Source organism: Sminthopsis crassicaudata, chromosome 1, assembly GCF_048593235.1.
Source record: "Sminthopsis crassicaudata isolate SCR6 chromosome 1, ASM4859323v1, whole genome shotgun sequence".
Lineage (NCBI taxonomy): Eukaryota > Metazoa > Chordata > Mammalia > Dasyuromorphia > Dasyuridae > Sminthopsis > Sminthopsis crassicaudata.
The window spans coordinates 700,526,280-700,544,697 of NC_133617.1; the positions used below are offsets into that span (position 1 = coordinate 700,526,280).

The following is an 18,418-nucleotide window of genomic DNA, read 5'->3' on the forward strand; positions in this document are numbered from 1 at the left end:
GATAGGAAGGAAGGGAAAAAAAAGAAAGAAGAAGAAAAAGAGGGATGAAGTAAGGGATGGAAGACAAGATGAAGGGTAAGTAGAAGAAAGGAATGGAAGACAGAGGGAAGAAAAAGAGGGAAGGGACAAATAACACTTGGGGAGTTTGAATAATAAAATCAAGGAGATAGGAAAAGGGGGTGGGAGGTCTCTCTCTTCTGGAGACTTGTTCATTTATAGCAAAGGTGGGAAGTCTTCAATCAAGAGGGATAGGGTAGATATTTGCTCCCCTCAAAAAACACCCTCCCACTATAAGTAGATGAGTTTGATTTGGGGGTCTCAGGTCCATTGTAAACATCAAGCTCGCTTCATCTATTTGCCTGTCTTTTCACATCCCATCTTCTTTTTTTCTTCTGTTCCCCCTCCCTCTCTTCCTTCCTTTATTGGCCATAATGTAAAACTGAGGTAAATGTTAAAATGTTTATTAATTAGAGTTTATGGCCTCAGTGAAGAAAAAGCCCTTCATTTACAATGTGGAACATAGAACATTTATCTCAAAAATAATTTGTCTCTTTACTTATATGGCACTTGACTGACTCCCTGCCCCACCCCTACTTCTCCAGTAACTCTAAAATAAGAAAAAAAAACAAAAAACAACAAAAAAAAAACTTCTCCAAACATCTCAAACTGAGCAGAGGAAGAAGCCCTTTTTGAATTAATCACGATTAACCACAGCATAAAGAGGCAGTGTCACCTTTTAGGGAAGTAAGTAGATTATAAGCTCCTAAAGGGCAGGGACTGTTTCATTTTTTGTCTTTATTTTCCTAGAGACTGGTAATTAGTAGGTGCTAGAGAGTGAATGTGGGCCCAAGTCCCAATACTGAATACCCTTATTTTATGCTCACTAATTGAGGTCTCACCTATTCCATAAGTTCCCAAAGGTGGCAATGGAACTTTGAAGGCCAAAAGCCACCATGGGTGACTATCTGACAATAAAGATCTCCTGTCCGAGGGGACTTAGATCCCCGACCTCATGCTTTTCATTGAATTCCACCTAGAGAAACATAAAATAAGCCCTAGATTCTTTAAAGCCCAATGGAAGATGAGAAGTCATCTATTTTTAACTTGTTTAGACTAGTTTAAAATCCTCACCAGGAGATTTTCTCCCTGTTTCTACTACATCTTTGACAGTCATCTAGTTTGAATAATCCCAATGGTGAGTTTATTTCCTTAAGATAAAGTAAAAATACTTGTTGAGTTGAATCAAGGTTCTTCCTTCCTTGAACAGATCTGATTATTAGAGAGGTTTTTCTTGTTTTGAACTGATGGTTCTACTATCTACTGGAGCTAAACAGTTTAAATTAAATCTCTTTTTCATAAAATGGCACTTCAGTTATTTTAAGCACAGCTTTTATGACCCTTCCTTAATTCTCTCCCTTATGCCCCAAGTTTTCTCTTGTCCTCAAGTTCCTTTAATTGGTCTTGCAATGTGATTTCTACACCTTCCACCATGTTGGAGACTTTTTCTTCTGTCAGTTTGTCAACTTCTCTATTTTGAAATCTGGGAGCACCAACACCATGTTGTTTTGTTTTGTTTTGTTTTGTTTTGTTTTGTTTTGTTTTTAAATTAGTGGGAGTTTCAGTTTGCCCTCAAAAGAGATGTCAGCTTCCCTAAAATCTTAAACAAGTAATAGGAGTGGGCAACCGAATTAGGAAAATGATTATTTCAAAGCATCATCTCATTAAATTTGGAAGGCAATAAGAAAATGAGATTGGGGGCTCGCTCACATCTTAAAAACTAGATCTGGGACTGAAGGATGTCAAGAACATGGCTGAAACTGGGCACCTTATATTTAAAACACTCCCTTTTTCCTCAATCCCTACCTTTTCTCCAGAATCTAGGAATGATGGATGGTCACTGACAACTCCAAGAATTCTATTCCTTCTCTTTACTCTTTTCCTTTCTTTCTAAAACACAGAATCTCAGAGTTGGAAACATCCACAAAGGTCATCTAGCCCAATTCTTTTCTCTATGGAAAGTCTCTCTCCAATCAGCCTCTTATTCAGCCTTCACTAAGGGAGCCCCAGACCTGAGGAAGCCTGTTTTGGATACCTCTAATTATTTTTAGAAGGTTTTAGAACCTTTCATTGAAATGAAATCTGGCCAGGCAGAAGTCTGTTGTCTCATTCACTTGCTACCCCTTCAAATACTTAAATATGATCCTTATTTCCACTCCACCCTCACTCCCAACATTTTCTTCTAGGTAACACAGTCCAAGGCCCATCAAATGATCCTTTTGTGGAATGGCCTTCATCTATGACTGATGAATAGGGACCAGGGACTTCTGTTCATCCCCTGCCCTTCACTCTGGTGTGTTTAAGACCAGATTGATTCATCAAGGGTCTGTCTCCGCATCTTGTGGCATCTTGCCATGAGTCCTTTCATCCAGAGAGAAAAGAGCTTCTAAACCCATTGGCTATCACATGGTTTTTTCCATCTTATCCTAGAGTGAAAAGATATCCCATAACATTTAAGACCAGATGCTCTAAAGCATTTGGAACATAAATATCCATAAATACAATCCCAGAGGGAGATGAGCCCGATCTGAAGGCTTTCTTTACTTTCTCCTTTTGCATCTCACTCAACTCTACTTAAAAAAGGAACAAAAGTGTACAAATTGGCACCCAGAACTCTGGTCAGAACTTTGGCAACACTGGATAGCAGACCTTCTTGAGAATAAAAAGAATCTGGGCTTGAGAGCTGAGATCTAAACTAACACTACCTGTGTATTTTGGGGCAAATGATTTCCCTCCTGTGGAGCTCCTTTTCTCCCTTAGAAAACAAATGGACTTGTATTAGATGAGCTCTCAAGTCCCTTCCAATGCTATATTCCAAGGCCACTACCAGCTCTGACATTTTACCACCTAAGGGGCTTCCCAGCTTTGACATTCTATGCACGAAGGTCCCCTTCAGCTTCAGTGATTTATGGCTGTATGACCCGAAGACCCCAACACAATTCCTCTGCAAAGAGAGAGCAGCCTTTGCTGCCAGGGATAGAGAATATGGGAATTAGGGTTCAGATAGGGTCACTTTTTATGAATGTGCCCAAGTGGCTGTTGATGTGAGGAGTATGATATGATGGCTACCTTGGAAATGACTAGATATGATGGGTGAAATCTTCACACAAATGCTGTCCAAGGAATATAGCACCGTGTGTGTATGTGTGTGTGTATGAGTGCAAATGCACATTTGGAGGGTGTGCAGACCCTCTGAGATGGGAGCAGAGGGGGAAAAGGACGGCCTCAACTCAATTCCAGCTGGAGGGCAGCCTGGGCGCAGGCAGGAGAGAGGGGTGGAGAACTTAGGTCCTGATCTCAGCTACTCGGCAGCCCAGGGAGCCAAGGGGAGGCTGAGGGGCCAGAAGGAGCCATTCTGGGTGGTCTAACCTCTTTCAGAACCTTGCCCCCGCCTTCTCTAGCCCCCATTCCAACACTGGGATGCAGAGGCACGGTCATGTGGATGTTCCCATTGCCTCTGCCAGAGGGGAGACTTCCAGGCCCAGGGTCAGGCTTCAGAGCATCCGCGTGCTGTTCCTCACATCCAGGCTCACCGAGGGGGAGCCAGGGATGGCTCTGCTCTCCTCCTGCTGAGTATTGTTGGAAATTGCCAAGGGGTTCCGGCTTATGACTAGGTCCAGCTTGTCTCCAGCCTCAGAAATGAGGGGCACAGTCAGGCAGCAGTCAAAATCTCGAGTTCGGATGTGATTTACCTTTGTCGGGAGAGAGGAAGGAAAGAGAGATGAAGCTGACCAGCATCAAGCCAAGCTTTGAACAGACAACCTTAGGCAGAAAGTGCAGCAGCTTTTCACAGAGTAAGATCAGAGCCGCTTACAAAGCATATTTTTGTTTGTAAAATCAGTCATTTCTATCTATATTCCTTTCTTTCTCCCTCACATCACTCCAGCTTTCTATGAATCATCCTTCGTAACCTCAATAAAATGGTAAGCAAAACAACCAATATACTGACTGGGTACGATAGTGTATACGCCCTTTTCACCCATAAACCCCCATATCTCTAATAAAAGAAAGAATTTCAGTCATTATATTCAGCAGGATTTGGCTTTATTTTGTTTAAAAAGCATAATTTACAAGGTGCTTTCTTCAAAACAGACTGGTGAGATTGGAAGTCTATTATTAAAACTATTTTGTAGATGAGAAAATTGAAGTTTGGGCAAAGGCACTGATCTGCTCCCAGTCGCATGACTAGTAAAGATCATGATGGGATTTGAATCTACATCTCAAGAGCCCAACTTACACACTCTTTCTATTCCATATATTGATTTTCTACTAGGCCTATGTGATGGAGAAGATGGGGTGGGCAGCCTTCCCTGGCATAGCATCCCACTTAAGAAATCCCATCTGGGTCTAGGACACAGGGAAGCTGCCATCCTCTCCCTATCTGGTGGCATTTCTTTATAGAATTTTTGGAAGTTGATGGTACCCTAAGGTACAAAGGCACCAGCCCATCTGATTTTTTTCCTTTTTCTCTTCTGCCCCCCTTTTTTTGTCCAAGCTTTCTCTGGGGTTCTACATGTAGGAAGCAGGAGGGAGGCTCTTCCTGCCAGGATCAAGCTGTCTCTCAGGTAGCTAGTGGGTCTTCCACCCACTCTGTCTAAGGAGATTAAAGGCTGGATGGTCAGCCCCTCCAAAATCAGCAAGGAAGAGCAAGGGCCCAGCTACCATGGAGATTGGCTTGGTTGGTATAGCTTTCTAAACAGGGAACCGGTAAGTTAGAATTTTGTATCAGAAAACAGACACAATTTATATTTCATGGAAAGCTTCTGAGTGGTGTTCAAAACATGCCTCAGATGCTTTATTATCTGGGTGATCTTGGGCAAGTTACTTAACAGGGAAAAGGGGAATGAGCATTTATTAAGCACTTAGAATATACCATCCACTCGCTAAGTATTTTACAAAGATGAATTCATTTAATTTTCACAAATACCCTGGGAAGTGGGTGCTGTTATATTTTACAGTTGGGGAAACTGAGGCAAACAGAATTCAGGACTAAGGCTGAGGCTGGATTTAATTCAAGTCTTTTTGACTCAAGGCTCTATCCAATGAGCCATGTTTCTGAGGCTCTGTTTTTTCCTTCTATAAAATAAGTGGGTTGGGATGAGAGGGGGGCGGTCTCTAAGATCTCTTCTAGCTCTCTATTTATGATCTGAAAACCTCCCCAGGCCTCCATTTCCCCATCTAGAGAATGGGGGTAGTAGTACTTCTATTATAGAGGGTGGTTGTGAGAAAAGCATCCTGTTGGTTTTTTCTATTATTTTTTTTTTATTCTGAACATAATGAACAACAAATGAAACACATTTCCAGATACCAACTAGATCAGAAAAAGAGGATGGAACATGAAATGCAGATGTCCATTATATGCAGCTTGCATTTCTTGTCAAATATAAATATAATAAACTCAAGATGTAACTCTCAAAGCTGTTCTGCTTGCCCATAGTTTTGTTTTTTGTTTTTTTCTTTCTTGTAGCTTTTTTTTCCTTCCTCTTCTCTCCTGTGCATTTTTATTATTTGTAAAATATTACATAATTACATAATTTCAGCTTTGGAAAGGGAGCTGGGAAGCTATGTGGCCCAAGCTAAATCTAAAAGAAATCTGCATGACAATGCCCTTGATATTTGTTCATTCAGTGCCTCAGATGGGGAACTCACTTCCTCCTAAAGCAGCCTCTGACACTTTCTACTTTTGGACAGGAAGGTCTGATGGTTAGGAAAGTTTTTGTTACATTGAGCTGACATCTGTTCCTCTTCAATTTTCCTCCATAGTTCCTGGCTCTGTCCCCCAGGGGACAAGCAAAACAAACCTAATTCCTCTCCATGTCATCACTTCAAATACAAGAGAGCTAGCAGTTCCTCAGGCAGTGGATTAAACATTGGGTCTGCAGTCAGGGAGACTCCTCTTCCTGAGTTCAAATTTGGCTTCTGACACTTTCTAGCTGTATGACCCTAGACAAGTCACTTAAGCCTGTCTGTCTCAGTTTTCTCATCTGTAAAAAGAGCTGGAAAAGGAAATGGTAAACCACTCTGGTATTTTTGTCAAGAAAACTCTAATGGGGTTATAGAGAGTTGGACATGATTGAAATGACTGAACAACAACAACCCTCAGTCTAAAAGGCTGACATCTTGAATGCTGTACAACTTAATTCCAAAGGCCAAGGGCACCAAACTTTGATCCTGGGCCTTTGGGTCTGGAATGTCCTTCACTGGACTTTATTTGGAGATGGTGAATGAATGGCCACAACATGGTTTTCTTCCAGGAGTGGTAATGTAGGGCAATTCTTCCCTTGATGACTGCAGGAGGATGAGCCAGTCACCAGAAAAATATTTAATCCATAAAGAAGACTAGATTATCCAAAAAGAGTTGGATGTTACACATCCTCAATGGGAAAACTAAAGAATTGTCTCTAGTCAATCAAAGTAACTCTTTACATTTGTTGAATGTCTTAAGGATCTCCAAAATTTCTATACATTCTGTAAAACAAAGACCAGAACTTAAGGATAACAATGAATCAATTTTTATTTTATCTTATTAATTGATGATTTGGTCCTTCTAGCATTAATTTTGGTGCCCTCCCTCTGAAATGATCTCTAATCTAACTTCTATCTTGTTTGTACATAATTGTGTAGACTACTTTAGACTACTGTGAGCTCCTTGAGATCAAGGAATGTTTACTTTTGTTTATTTGTTTTTGCGTTTCTTTGTATCCCTAGCACTTAGCATAGGGCCTGACACATGGTAAATGCTTAATAAATGCTCATTGACTCATTGGCTCTAAAATCCATTCAAATTGTGCTACTTGCTCTTCCCTATTCTAGAAATCCTATTTTCTGTTTCCATTTCATTGACCAACCTGTTCCCCCATACCTGGAATGTTAAACTTCTTCACCTCCCACCTTTTAGCTTTTTTAAGGCTCATCTCAAGGGCTATTCCCCACAGAAGATTTTTTTCCTCATTTCTTCCCAGTTATTATTTTGTACTTAAATGTCTAGATCTATGTTGTTTTGACTCCCTTCCCTTGTATTTATTTTTCTGGATATTGCGTTATATCTCATACTGTTTTGTATGAAAACAAATTCTTCTCAGTTATCTTCATTGGCTTAAAGGAAGAACAATATCTCCTCAAAGGAGAGGACGAGAAAAAAAGAGAGAGAGACAGACAAAGAGAGACAGAGAACAGAGACAGACAGACAGAAGCAGAGACAGAAAGAGATGTGAAAGAGAGAGAGAAAGACAGAGAGAGAGAAGAGAAAGATGGGGGGTAAAAGAGAGAGAAAAAAGTTAGAGACAGAGACAGAGAGAGAACAGACACAGACAGAGAGATGAAAGAAAAGGAGAGGAGAGAGGTGAAAAAGAGAGAGAAGGGAGAAGAGGAAGAAGAGGAGAAAAGAGGAAAAGGAGAGGACAGAGAGAGAGTTAGAGACAGAGAAAGAGAAACAGAGATAGAGAGAGGAGGAAAAGAAGAAGAAGAAGAAGAAGAAGAAGAAGAAGAAGAAGAAGAAGAAGAAGAAGAAGAAGAAGAAGAAGAAGAAGAAGAAGAAGAAGAAGAAGAAGAAGAAGAAGAAGAAGAAGAAGAAGAAGAAGAAGAAGAAGAAGAAGAAGAAGAAGAAGAAGAAGAAGAAAGGAAGAGGAGGAGGAGGAGGAGGAGAAATAGAATCAGTTTTCCACACACACTTTGCTACCTGCTCTCTCCTAGGCCTCTGAAGGTCCATACCTGAAGGACTCGGTCAAATGGTTTGAGGCCACAGTGATCAGCAGGCCCCCCAGGGCGGATCATGTTGACATAGACACCCTTCTCCAACAGGCCATCAGAGACGCTGAAGCCAAAATCTTCACTCACTGGGTCCTTCCAAAGAGTCAACTATGAGGAAGGTGAGAGTGGCAACATGGGGTCAATAGGAGGACCTCAGGAATGCTTTAAGGAAAGATGGGCAATTATTTAGAGTTTCAATTCTGGATCTCACTGAAATCAAAGATTATTTTTTTTCCCTGTTCAAAAGTTTTCAATGGTTCCAATTTCCCATAAAATAAAATCAAGTGTTCTTTATTTTCTTCAATCTGGTCTCAGTTTCAATGCCTGGTTTTATATCCTGGTACTCCCCAATAAAAATGTCCTGTTCCAGCACTATCTCCTAATGAAACTGCATATTTTACCTCCTAAGTCGGTTCATGTAACTCTTATGCCAGAAACTCCCTTAGTCACCTATTGGGGATTTCTTCCTTCTATGGCTTATTATCACTATTTAGTTGTTATTGTTCAGTCATTTTTTTTCAGTTGTATTTGACTCTCCGTGACCCCACTAGGAGTTTTCTTGACAAAGATACTGCAGTGGTTGGTTATTTCCTTCTCCAGCTCATTTTACAAATTGAGGAAAACAGGATGAAGTGATTTGCCCAAGGTTACCCAGCTAATAAGTGTCTGCGGCTGGATTTGAACTCAGAAAGATGAGTCCAGGCTCAGTGTTCTGTGCATTAGAGCGTCCCCCAGCTGCCCATCACAATCCAGAGTATCAGCAGTTTTAGACTCTGGCACTAGAAGCTTTCCTTTTGCTATCCTCTCCCACTTTCAGTAGCTGTAATCAGTCCAGTACTTCCATATCATTGCCCTGTTGTAGCTTTCTGATCCCAGTAGATGATGGGTGGTCTCTGCCCCATCACTACTATCTACTTGCCTGGCACTCAGCTCTCACTATTCTTTTGCTGAGCTAAGCTCTCCTCCAGTAGATGGTCTTAAGGGACCAGCTCTTTAATCCCATTTATATGGGGACAAAAACCTTTATGTATTTTTTATAGTTCAAAAAAATTCTACTATTTTAAAATTTTCTTTTATATATGTCCCAAGACCTCCTACAATAAGCTTATTGAAGAGAGGACAGGGAGAAATTGAGGAATTTCTTTGTTTTATTGTTCAAGTATCCTCAGTTTCATAGATCTTTTGTCTAGGATCCTCTGTCTTCAAACCCATGAAAGCTTATGGTGAATTAGTAACTTATTTGCCCTCTTCCTAAGCACTTGGGCAGGATTGCTCTATTTATGTAAATACCCTCCTCCATCTGTTCCTCAAAGCAACTAGTTTGGTCCATAGCTGCTTCTACAAAAAGTAGGTTACTACCATAGGATCATACAGCTATATGTATTATGTTATACATATATAATATATAATGTTACATATATTATAGGTCTAGGTATTATTGATATCCTCACTTTACAGCAAAGGAAACTGAGGTCATGTGACCAAGGTCACCAAATTAATAATTGTCCGAAGCTGAAAAGTTAAAGTTTATATTGGCCCGATTCAATTATATGGTATTATGGATCATATATGGCAGAGTTTTATATAGGGGGACCTTCCACATGCTCTATTATAATTGGGATATTCTGTCCTAAAGGCAAACGTGTTGTCCTGAACCAATAAATAACTATAATCTACATGGATATTATCATCATCCTCTCCTTCTGACCATTGCTCATTATCCTGGTCACTGGCCAAATAGACCCCTTGGTTAAGTATGGCTCATCACTTTCTGAAGGCTTAGTCTTCAATCTGCTTTTGGAGAAGGAAGAAGCTGTCTTCCAGCATACTGTGTTCTAGCTCCAATCCTGGGCTTGTTGACAATTAAGGTTGAATGAGTCTGTCTTCTGTTCCTACAACTCCATATGTGTCCCCTTGGGACTTCCAAAGATGAATTAATAAGCATAAAAAAGACTGTTTCTGGGTTTAGCTGTTCTCCCCTGCTGATGAAAGGCTGACTCTGATTTTCATATTCTCCTATGTTATATCCTACTGTGAGTAGGAGTAGGAGCTGCCCCACTGCGGACTCAACTGGAACTATCCAGTGGGCAACAGCACTCTTTCTGTTCTTTTTTTCCTTTCCTTCCCTTTTCCTTCATGCCCTTATTTGTGGGTGCTGTGCCCAAAGGAATATAAATTTTGATCCCAAGATCTCTTAAGAGTTTGAAAGCTAGACCCATGCCGTAAACTCAAAAACACTGATTGGCCAAAAAATAGGGCCCAGGCCAAGTCCCACTGGGTCATCGTTTAGGCCCTGATTGCTCAGAGAGAATGTAAATAGGAATTGTTTTTGTCTTTGGCCAGAAACCCTGAAAGTCTTCCCCTCCCAGATAGATCTCTTCTCTCTTCCTTCCTTCCTTCCTTCCTTCCCTTCCTTCCTTCCTTCCTTCCTTCCTTCCTTCCTTCCTTCCTTCCTTCCTTCCTTCCTTCCTTCCTTCCTTCCTTCCTTCCTCCCTCCCTCCCTCCCTCCTTCCTTCCTCCCTCCCTCCCCCTTCCCTCTCTTTCTCCCTTCCTTCCTTCCTTTCTTTCCCTTCCTTCTTCCTTCCTTCCTTTCTTCTACCCTTCCTTCCTTCCTTCCTTTCTCCCTTCCTTCCTTTCTTTCTTTCTTTCTTTCTTTCTTTCTTTCTTTCTTTCTTCTTTCTTTCTTTCTTTCTTTCTTTCTTTCTTTCTTTTCTTTCTTTCTTTCATCTTTCTTTTCTTTCTTTCTTTCTTTCTTTCTTTCTTCTTTCTTTCTTTCTTTCTTCCTTCTTTCTCCTTCCTTCCTTCCTTCCTCCTTTCTTTCTTTCTTCCTTCCTTCCTTCCTTCCTTCCTTCCTTCCTTCCTTCCTTCCTTCCTTCCTTCCTTCCTTCCTTCCTTCCTTCCTTCCTTTCTTCCTTTCTTCCTTTCTTCCTTTCTTCCTTTCTTTCCTTTCTTTCTTTCTTTCTTTCTTTCTTCTTCTTTCTTTCTTTCTTTCTTTCTTTCTTTCTTTCTTTCTTTCTTTCTTTCTTTCTTTCTTTCTTTCTTTCCTTTCTTTCTTTCTTTCTTTCTTTTCTTTCTTTCTTTCTCTAGTTAAAAGTGGCCAGTCTGTACCTCATTTCTTATATAGACTTAGTCACTGGTTAAACTGAGACTTGTTAAAGATCTTAGTTTTAAAAGGCCAAGGTCTCCCATTTCATCCAGGGTCATCTCCAGGCTTCCTGGTCTGTATCTGGCCACTGGACTCAGATGGCCCTGGAGGGGAAAGTGAGGCAGGTGACCTTGCACAGCCCCCCCCTCACTCAAATCCAATCATTTTCATGTCCTGGCATCACTTTCCTGATGTCATGGTCTTCTTCCAGAACAAAGGACAAACAACAACAGCATATTCAAATTCAATTTACTTTTTATATACATTTTGAATTATATCCAAAAGACCCAATTTTCTGATTCTCCCGTATTCTAACTTTTTTAAAGCATCTAATTCTATGGGCAACAAGAGTTTTGAGGTATCATCTTTATAGACCCCTGTCCATACACTAACAATCTAATCTTTTAATCACTTGATTCGGGGTAGTTTCCCACCAGTCCCACTGTACTGTGTTTTCCAAAAATGTCAAGCTTTCAGCAGGATGCTGTTTCCAGAGTTGGAGTTATGCTTCTGTTTTTACTTTGGGCCTTTTGGGGCCAAGTCCACAATAGGCAGTAATTAAGCCTCTGTCAACTGGCCCTCAAGTGGCTCACCTATTGTTATGGTTCTCCAGAGTCAACAAGTCAGTGTGTAGTCAGGATTTTTGCCTTCACAGATTAATGTGAAGAGTAAAGTCATCATTCCTAATAATATTAGAAATGTCACATGTTAACTTTGCTGATACTTTAGTTTGGGCTCCAGTGATCCCAGTATGGTTTACTAGGATCTAATTAAACCAGTGTACCTTGAAGACAAAGGGGAAAAAAAGGACAAGCATTTATTAAATGTCTGCTATGTGCCCAGCAGTTAGGTACTATAGTGGATAAAGTGCCTGGCCAGAAGTCAGGAAGTCTCACCTTTGTAAGTTCAAATATGGCCTCAGACATTTTCTAGCTGTGTGACCCTAGACAAGTCACTTAACCTTGTTTGATGTCATGGTCCTCTTAGAGAACAAAAGACAAAACTGCATCACTGGGGATCCAACTGGTCAGTTCCAATTGAGCAACATAGCTCCCTTCTTTTCTTCTTTCCCCTTCCCCCTTTACCTCCTTACTCCTTCCTTCTTTCCTTCCTTCCTTCCTTCCTTCCTTCCTTCCTTCCTTCCTTCCTTCCTTCCTTCCTTCCTTCCTTCCTTCCTTCCTTCCTTCCTTCCTTCTTTCTCCTTCCCCCTCCTTCACTTCCTCCTTTTCTTCCTTCCCTCCCTCCTTCCCTCCTTACCTTCCTTCCTTCACTCTTTTCTCTCTCTCTCTCCCCACATAGGTATCAATCATACCAATATTTTTGCACATATAGGTCCTTTACTAGGTCCTCATCATTTGAAGAATGACTAAATTAATTATTCTGTATAAATGTAATGGGATATTATTGCATCATAAAAATGACAAATATCAACTTTGAACAGAAAATTCTATTAAAAAGAATTATGGAGAATGAATGTAAATCAACACATGTTATGTTCACATCTTTTTTTCTGCTTTTTTCCCTCTCCCATGGTTTTTTCCCTTTTGTTCTGATTTTTTTTTCCCAACATGATTTATAAAGCAACGTGTATTAAAATAAATAAATTTAAACTTGGAAAAAATTTAGAAATATGATGGATTTGAGGAAACAGAGGAAGACTTCTTTATACTGACTCCAAATGAAATGACCAGAGCAGGAAAACAATGTACATGATGACAACAGCAATAATATGAAGAAAAATAACTTTGGAAGCTCTCAGAACTCTGATCCAAGTCATAAGTGTTGGTAACTTCAAAAAACTATTGATGAATGAGACCCCCTCTTAATTTGACAGAGAGTTGATGGAATCGAGATGCAGAGAGATATATTTATTCTCAGACATGGTTATTGCATTAAATTATTTTTCTGGATCATACATATTTATTACAAAGGGAGACTTACTGCGGGGGGAGTAAATTTAAGAAGAGGATCAATAAAACATTTTTTTTAAAATGCACAGAAATGAGCTGGAGAAGAAAATGGCAAACCACTCTAGTATCTTTGCCAAGAAAATCTCCAATGGGGTCATAAAGAGTAGAACACGACTAAAAAATGACAAAACAACAAAGCATATTAATAACAAAAAAAGGAAATTAATAACAAAGTAGGAAAAAGCAATGACAGATTCGCTGAACTATACCTGTCTTTTCTGCCTGCTCCTTCACATGAGATTTTTTTTAGTGCCATTCTCAGAGGAGGTTTCCTTTACCCCGACTCTGAATTTCCTTGGTCCTTAAGCATGACAGTAACTGAATGACAATCTAAAAGGCAATGTGTTCAGAGAGACCTTTTTTATCTTGCTCAGCTTCAGTTTTGGTCTCACTTACCTACATCCTAGTGAATCACGCTGGGCTCCACTGCACTGAATTCCATGGCTTTTAACAACCTTCTGCTAAATATATACTCTAACTGTGGTTTGTAAAAAAGATCAACAAATATGGAATCCCAGGACCTGGGTCCAAATCTTAGGCTTGTTTTTTGCAACTTGGATGATGCTAGGCAAGTCACTTTGCTCTTTCTGGACTCAGTTTCCTTATCTGTAGAATGAAAGGATTACCCTAATTGAATTCAAATTTCCACTACTGAATCTATGATCCTAATCAGGACAATTTTAGGGAAGCTGTTCCCCTAAAATTCAGCCCGGCATAGCTGTTGCCAAAACAAACAGACCAACAAGTGGATTTTCCTTGAGGATGTGGGCCCACCACCACATCTTTAATCACTTCTTTTTCCCATGTTCTTCCTAGACTTTGTACAAAACTAGAAACCTTCTCAATGTTCTCTTGGGAAGTAATAAGGAATTTAACATGAGTGTCTTCAGGGCTCTCTGTCCCCCCAAATGGGTACAGAAAAATATTAGACTAGAACTAATAGCAGGCCTTCCTTACAGCAAGCAATATATATATATATATATATATATATATATATATATATATATATATATATATATATATAACATCAAAAGTAGATGGTTCCTTGAGGCTTTCTAGCAGGAATCCCAGTTTTTCTATATTGAAAACAAATTGGTTTTGTAAGATCTCTGTAGTATGTTCTAGTCATGGTTCAAAGGCTTCCTCCCCAGCCAGTGAAGTGTATAGGACATCCTGAAAGAGCTTTCATGCAGGAAGGGGTCATTTTTAGTTTCAAAATGTGCTTCACAAACAGTACTAATCCCCTGTGGACACCAGGTTACTGACCAAAGAAGAAGAAGGGCTCACACTTCAGTAGTTCCATTCCCATTCTGCAAGTCTATCCTTCTTTCTTTGTGAAAGACCTCTTTATTTAAAAATAAGTGTGCCTAGAGTTGGGTTTGGTAACTAGCTTCCAAATCTCCTCCTCCCACATACACTTAGCCTATTTGTTTAGAGATCAGGAAAGACTCTAGAAAGGAGAAAAATAGTACCATGCTCTTCCAGTTGTAATGTTTAGAGGCTGTTACCATCACCTCATGTCCCCCCCCCCAATAATATTCTTCTTCTATCCCAATCCTACCCAATATTCTAAGCTCAGCTATGCAGGAAACTTCCTTGACTATGTTAGCTCATGAGATTTAAACATGAAAGCGACCTTACAGATAAAAATAAATTTATATCATTCAATAAGTTGCACAAAATACTGTATATCATCTCACTTGATCTACTAGTCTGGCTCATTCATTTTACTGACAAGGAAAATGGGGCCCATGATATAAGTTGCCTGGATAGTATAAGGGAGACTGGAATTTGAACCCATTTCTCATTGCAAATCCATTTCTTTTGACTTTACATTATGATTATTCTCAGAGCTCCTATCAGACTTACTGCCTTATTTGTCATTTGTCACAAATGTGTGCTAATATTCTCTATTTCATACAAGTAGGGCCTGTTTCTTCAACCAGGTAGGAGGTGTCCTAAGTGTAAGATCCATGCTTCATACTTCTGATTCTGGGACAAGCACACGGTAAGTGTCCAGAGTTCCAGAATCCCAGAAATGGACAAGACCTCAGAGGTCACCTGGCCTAACTCAAACATGGGCAAGAAGCCCCTACCCAACAAGTAATTCATTCAAACTTTTATTGAAGACCTCTAGAAACAAGGACCCCAGTAAGTCCTGAGATAGCCCATTTCACTTTTGGATCACCCTTATTTTAGGAAGTTTTTCATCATAGCAAGTCTACATTTCTACCCACTGGCCTTGAGTCTGCCCTCTAGAGCCAAGCAGAAGAAATTGGTCTAACACTGTTTCGCATCCCTGCCTTCTATACACCTAAAGAGAGGTATCATGTTTTCCCCTACGTCTTCTCTTCCTTGGGCTAAGCCTTCTCGTTTCTTTGGGTGATTCAGCACCAGCAGCTTGCTAATCTCCTTCTTATGATATTAAACTCAAAAGAGGAAACAATACCTTAGAGATGGTCTGATCAAGACAGAGTGCTATACTCTGGTTTTCAGGACAATCCCTTCCCTAGATGTGGGCTTCGTGGCTCATTTCAGCCTCAAGTAACTACTTTTTCTGGCCTCCACATGAAGCTTATTGAGTGGTGCAGTAGATGGCCTGAATTCAAACTTGGCCTTAGACACTGAAGTAATTGTAACCCTGGACAAAACAATCTTTACCTCAGTTTCATCAACTTCAAAATGTGGATAATAACAGGGCTTAAAAAATGCTTTTTCCCTTCTTCTTGACTCATGCTAAAATTCCAAGGTCCTTTTTGAAATGAACTGCAATCTTAACCATACCTCCTTCAATTCTTATTTAGTATATCGAGTTTTTTAAACCCCAGTTTAGATAGTACATTGATTCCTACTAAGTAGCATCTTATTAGTTTTGGCCCTATACTCTATTTTAGATCCTGACTCTGTCACCCAAAATGTTAGAATCATTGGTTGTTTTATTTGATGTTAGTGATTTTCAATTTTTCATCCCATTTCATTTCCATCTCTTTTTTCATTCTTCAGAGTGATCCAATTATAGCTTCATATAGTTGGAGTTTGAGCTCAAATAATGACAACAAATAATAATAATAGTAATGGCTAACATTTAGAAAGTACTTTAAGGTTTGCAAAGTACTTCTCAAATATTTGATGCCTACAAGTTGGGATGTAGGTATTATTATTATTTCAGTTTCACAGATGAGGAAACAAGACCGACTTGCCCAGGTTCTCATGGCTAGGAAGTGTCTGAGGTTGGAATTGAACTCAGGACTTTTTCTGATTCCTGGTCTAGTGGTCTACCTGCTGGGTCACCTCAGGGCTTACTGATTCTACTCCAGGACCAGATACTCACCTTGTATAATTCGAGAGGAGTTGGTGACATGATTTCCAGCATCTCCTCCTTGACTGCCTGCATTTTCAAGCCTTCCTCGGCTGCCTTGGTGGGGATCACATGGCCCTCACTTGGATCCCGAGCGCCCTGCTGGAAAGTTCCTTTCCACCAGGTACTTCGTCCAGTTGACCCTGACGATGGGTCCAAGGTCACAGGGCTGCTGTCTAGGCCCAAGCTGTGCACATTCCCTGTCATGATGGAAGCCTGTAAAGAAACGGTGAGTCAGTAGAATAGTGTAAGTGGCTGCACTGGGACAGACCCAGAAAGGGCAAAACCCAGCGGAGGAATAGGGAAGAAAGGGAATGCGGGGTTCTTTGGATAAAGTGAGGGATCCTTAATAGGTAAAGTAAGAGGTTAAGATTGGCATTTTATAAAAGCTGCTCCAGGGAAGACCCAGGTCCTTGTATCTGAGTGGTCACTCAACAGCTGTGTGACTTTGAACAAGTCAGCTTTCTAAGAGTTAGACTAAATGACCTCTATGGACCATTCCTGCTCTCATAATCTCTAAACTCCTAAAAATGGAGGATAAACTAAAAAATACTGACATTAGAAATTCTAGAGGGCCAGGTCAATAGCAGGACTGGTCTGATAATACTTAGTGTATTTGGATTGAATGACCCCTTGGAAACCTGAGTGTTTGCCATATTCTGCCATGGAAGTATCCTTCATTTAGGATTTTCACACCACAGGAAAAAGGACTTGGTATTGGGACTGGCTGTTGGGAAACCTGAATCCTGGTTCTGTTTCTTACCACATGGGAGAACTTGGGAAATAACAATCACAATAATTTAATTATATAGTTTAAATTTAGTCCTTTTACATAGTCCATTTATAAAATCCTTTAAGAGTTGGAAAACATATTACATATGCTAAGTCATTTGATCCTGTTGACAACCTGGTAAAATAGGTACTGTTTTACAGAGAAAAAAAAATAACAGAGAATTTAAGTAACTTAACCAGGGTCATGTAACTAGTGAGTGTTTGAGGAAGGATTAAAACTCAGGTCTCCCTGACTCTAAGTTGCATGGTCTAACCATTGGCCCACCTGGCTTAGATTCTGTTGCTCATCTCTAAGATAAAGAATTGGACTAGACATTTCCAACAGGCCCTTCCAGTTTCAATAATCTGTGAATTGAAGATGTAGCCATCCTCATGAGGAAGAACACTTTAAATTATTGTCACTATTTAACCCCCTTGGCAGGTCAAGTGCGTCGGGGAAGATTCAGAATGGGAAATGGGGGAGTCCAAGGATTCCTCATCTTTCTTTCTTTCGGTTATAAGCAAGGTCCCAGCGGAGGTGATAATGTGACTCACAGTAACCTAGAGAAGATGATTCACAGATCTAATCTGAGCATTGGCGCCATTCTGACTAATGTGTTTTGAGCCTCAGCATCCCCAAATAACCTTGACGATTGAGTGCCAGAAGGCTGGACCCAGCCACAGGAAACTCAGGCTGCATTGCTGGAAGGCTAGTTCTGACTAGGAAGAGCACCCTGGCTTAGTGAATGGAGAGCTGGTCTTGGATCGAAGATGTTACCTGAGTTTAAGCCCTCCCTGTCATGATCTGATTGTATGGCCTTGGGACACCCTGGAAGTAGCAGGGAAGGTGTCACCTCTCATTGGGAGAAGAGTTTCCCTATCTGGGAGTCCCCTATATAAGGGAAAGCACAGGTCTAGTCTCTGTCACTATCCCAAATCCTAGCCATCTCTCTTTCCCCACCTGACATCCCACTTCCCCCTGAAGCTTTCTTTGGCTCTTTCAGCCCACTTTGATGTCCCTTATCTTTGAAATACTATTGAATATATATAGTCTGCCTAATGCACTTTATTGGTCTTTAATGTATACGTTGAAGCATCTAGGGGATAGAGCACTGGCCTTGCAGGTAGGCTGACTCATCTTTGTGAGTTCAAGTCTGGTCTCAGACTCGCTATGTGACCTTGGACAAGTCACTTAATCCTCTATGCCTCAGTTTTCTCATCTGCAAAATAGGACAGAGAAGGAAAGAGCAACCATTTCAATATCTCTGCCACAGGAACCACAGATGGGGCTTTAAAGAGTTAGACATGACTGAAATGAGTGAACAATGATACGTATGTGTTATTTTCTCAGGTGGAGTGTAATAATAA

General features: G+C 40.4%; 1 protein-coding gene across 6 annotated transcripts in view; it reads right to left on the bottom strand.

Annotated features, from left to right (window-relative positions):
• Window positions 1–1,560: 1,560 nt before the first annotated feature.
• GRIP2 (glutamate receptor interacting protein 2) overlaps window positions 1,561–18,418 on the bottom strand; it is a 272,074-nt gene continuing 255,216 nt past the window's right edge. For 5 of the 6 annotated variants that reach the window (XR_012484963.1, XM_074283820.1, XM_074283817.1 and 2 more), the window contains 3 exons: window positions 16,253–16,495; window positions 7,768–7,914; window positions 1,561–3,749 (listed from right to left, as the gene is read on the bottom strand). Coding sequence is in view for 5 of the 6 variants with exons in the window: in XM_074283820.1 (XP_074139921.1) it covers window positions 3,552–3,749; window positions 7,768–7,914; window positions 16,253–16,495 (588 nt within the window). In the remaining variant the exon portion in view is untranslated. The remainder of the gene's footprint in view (window positions 3,750–7,767; window positions 7,915–16,252; window positions 16,496–18,418) is intronic. The other variant, XM_074283821.1, reaches the window with a different exon arrangement.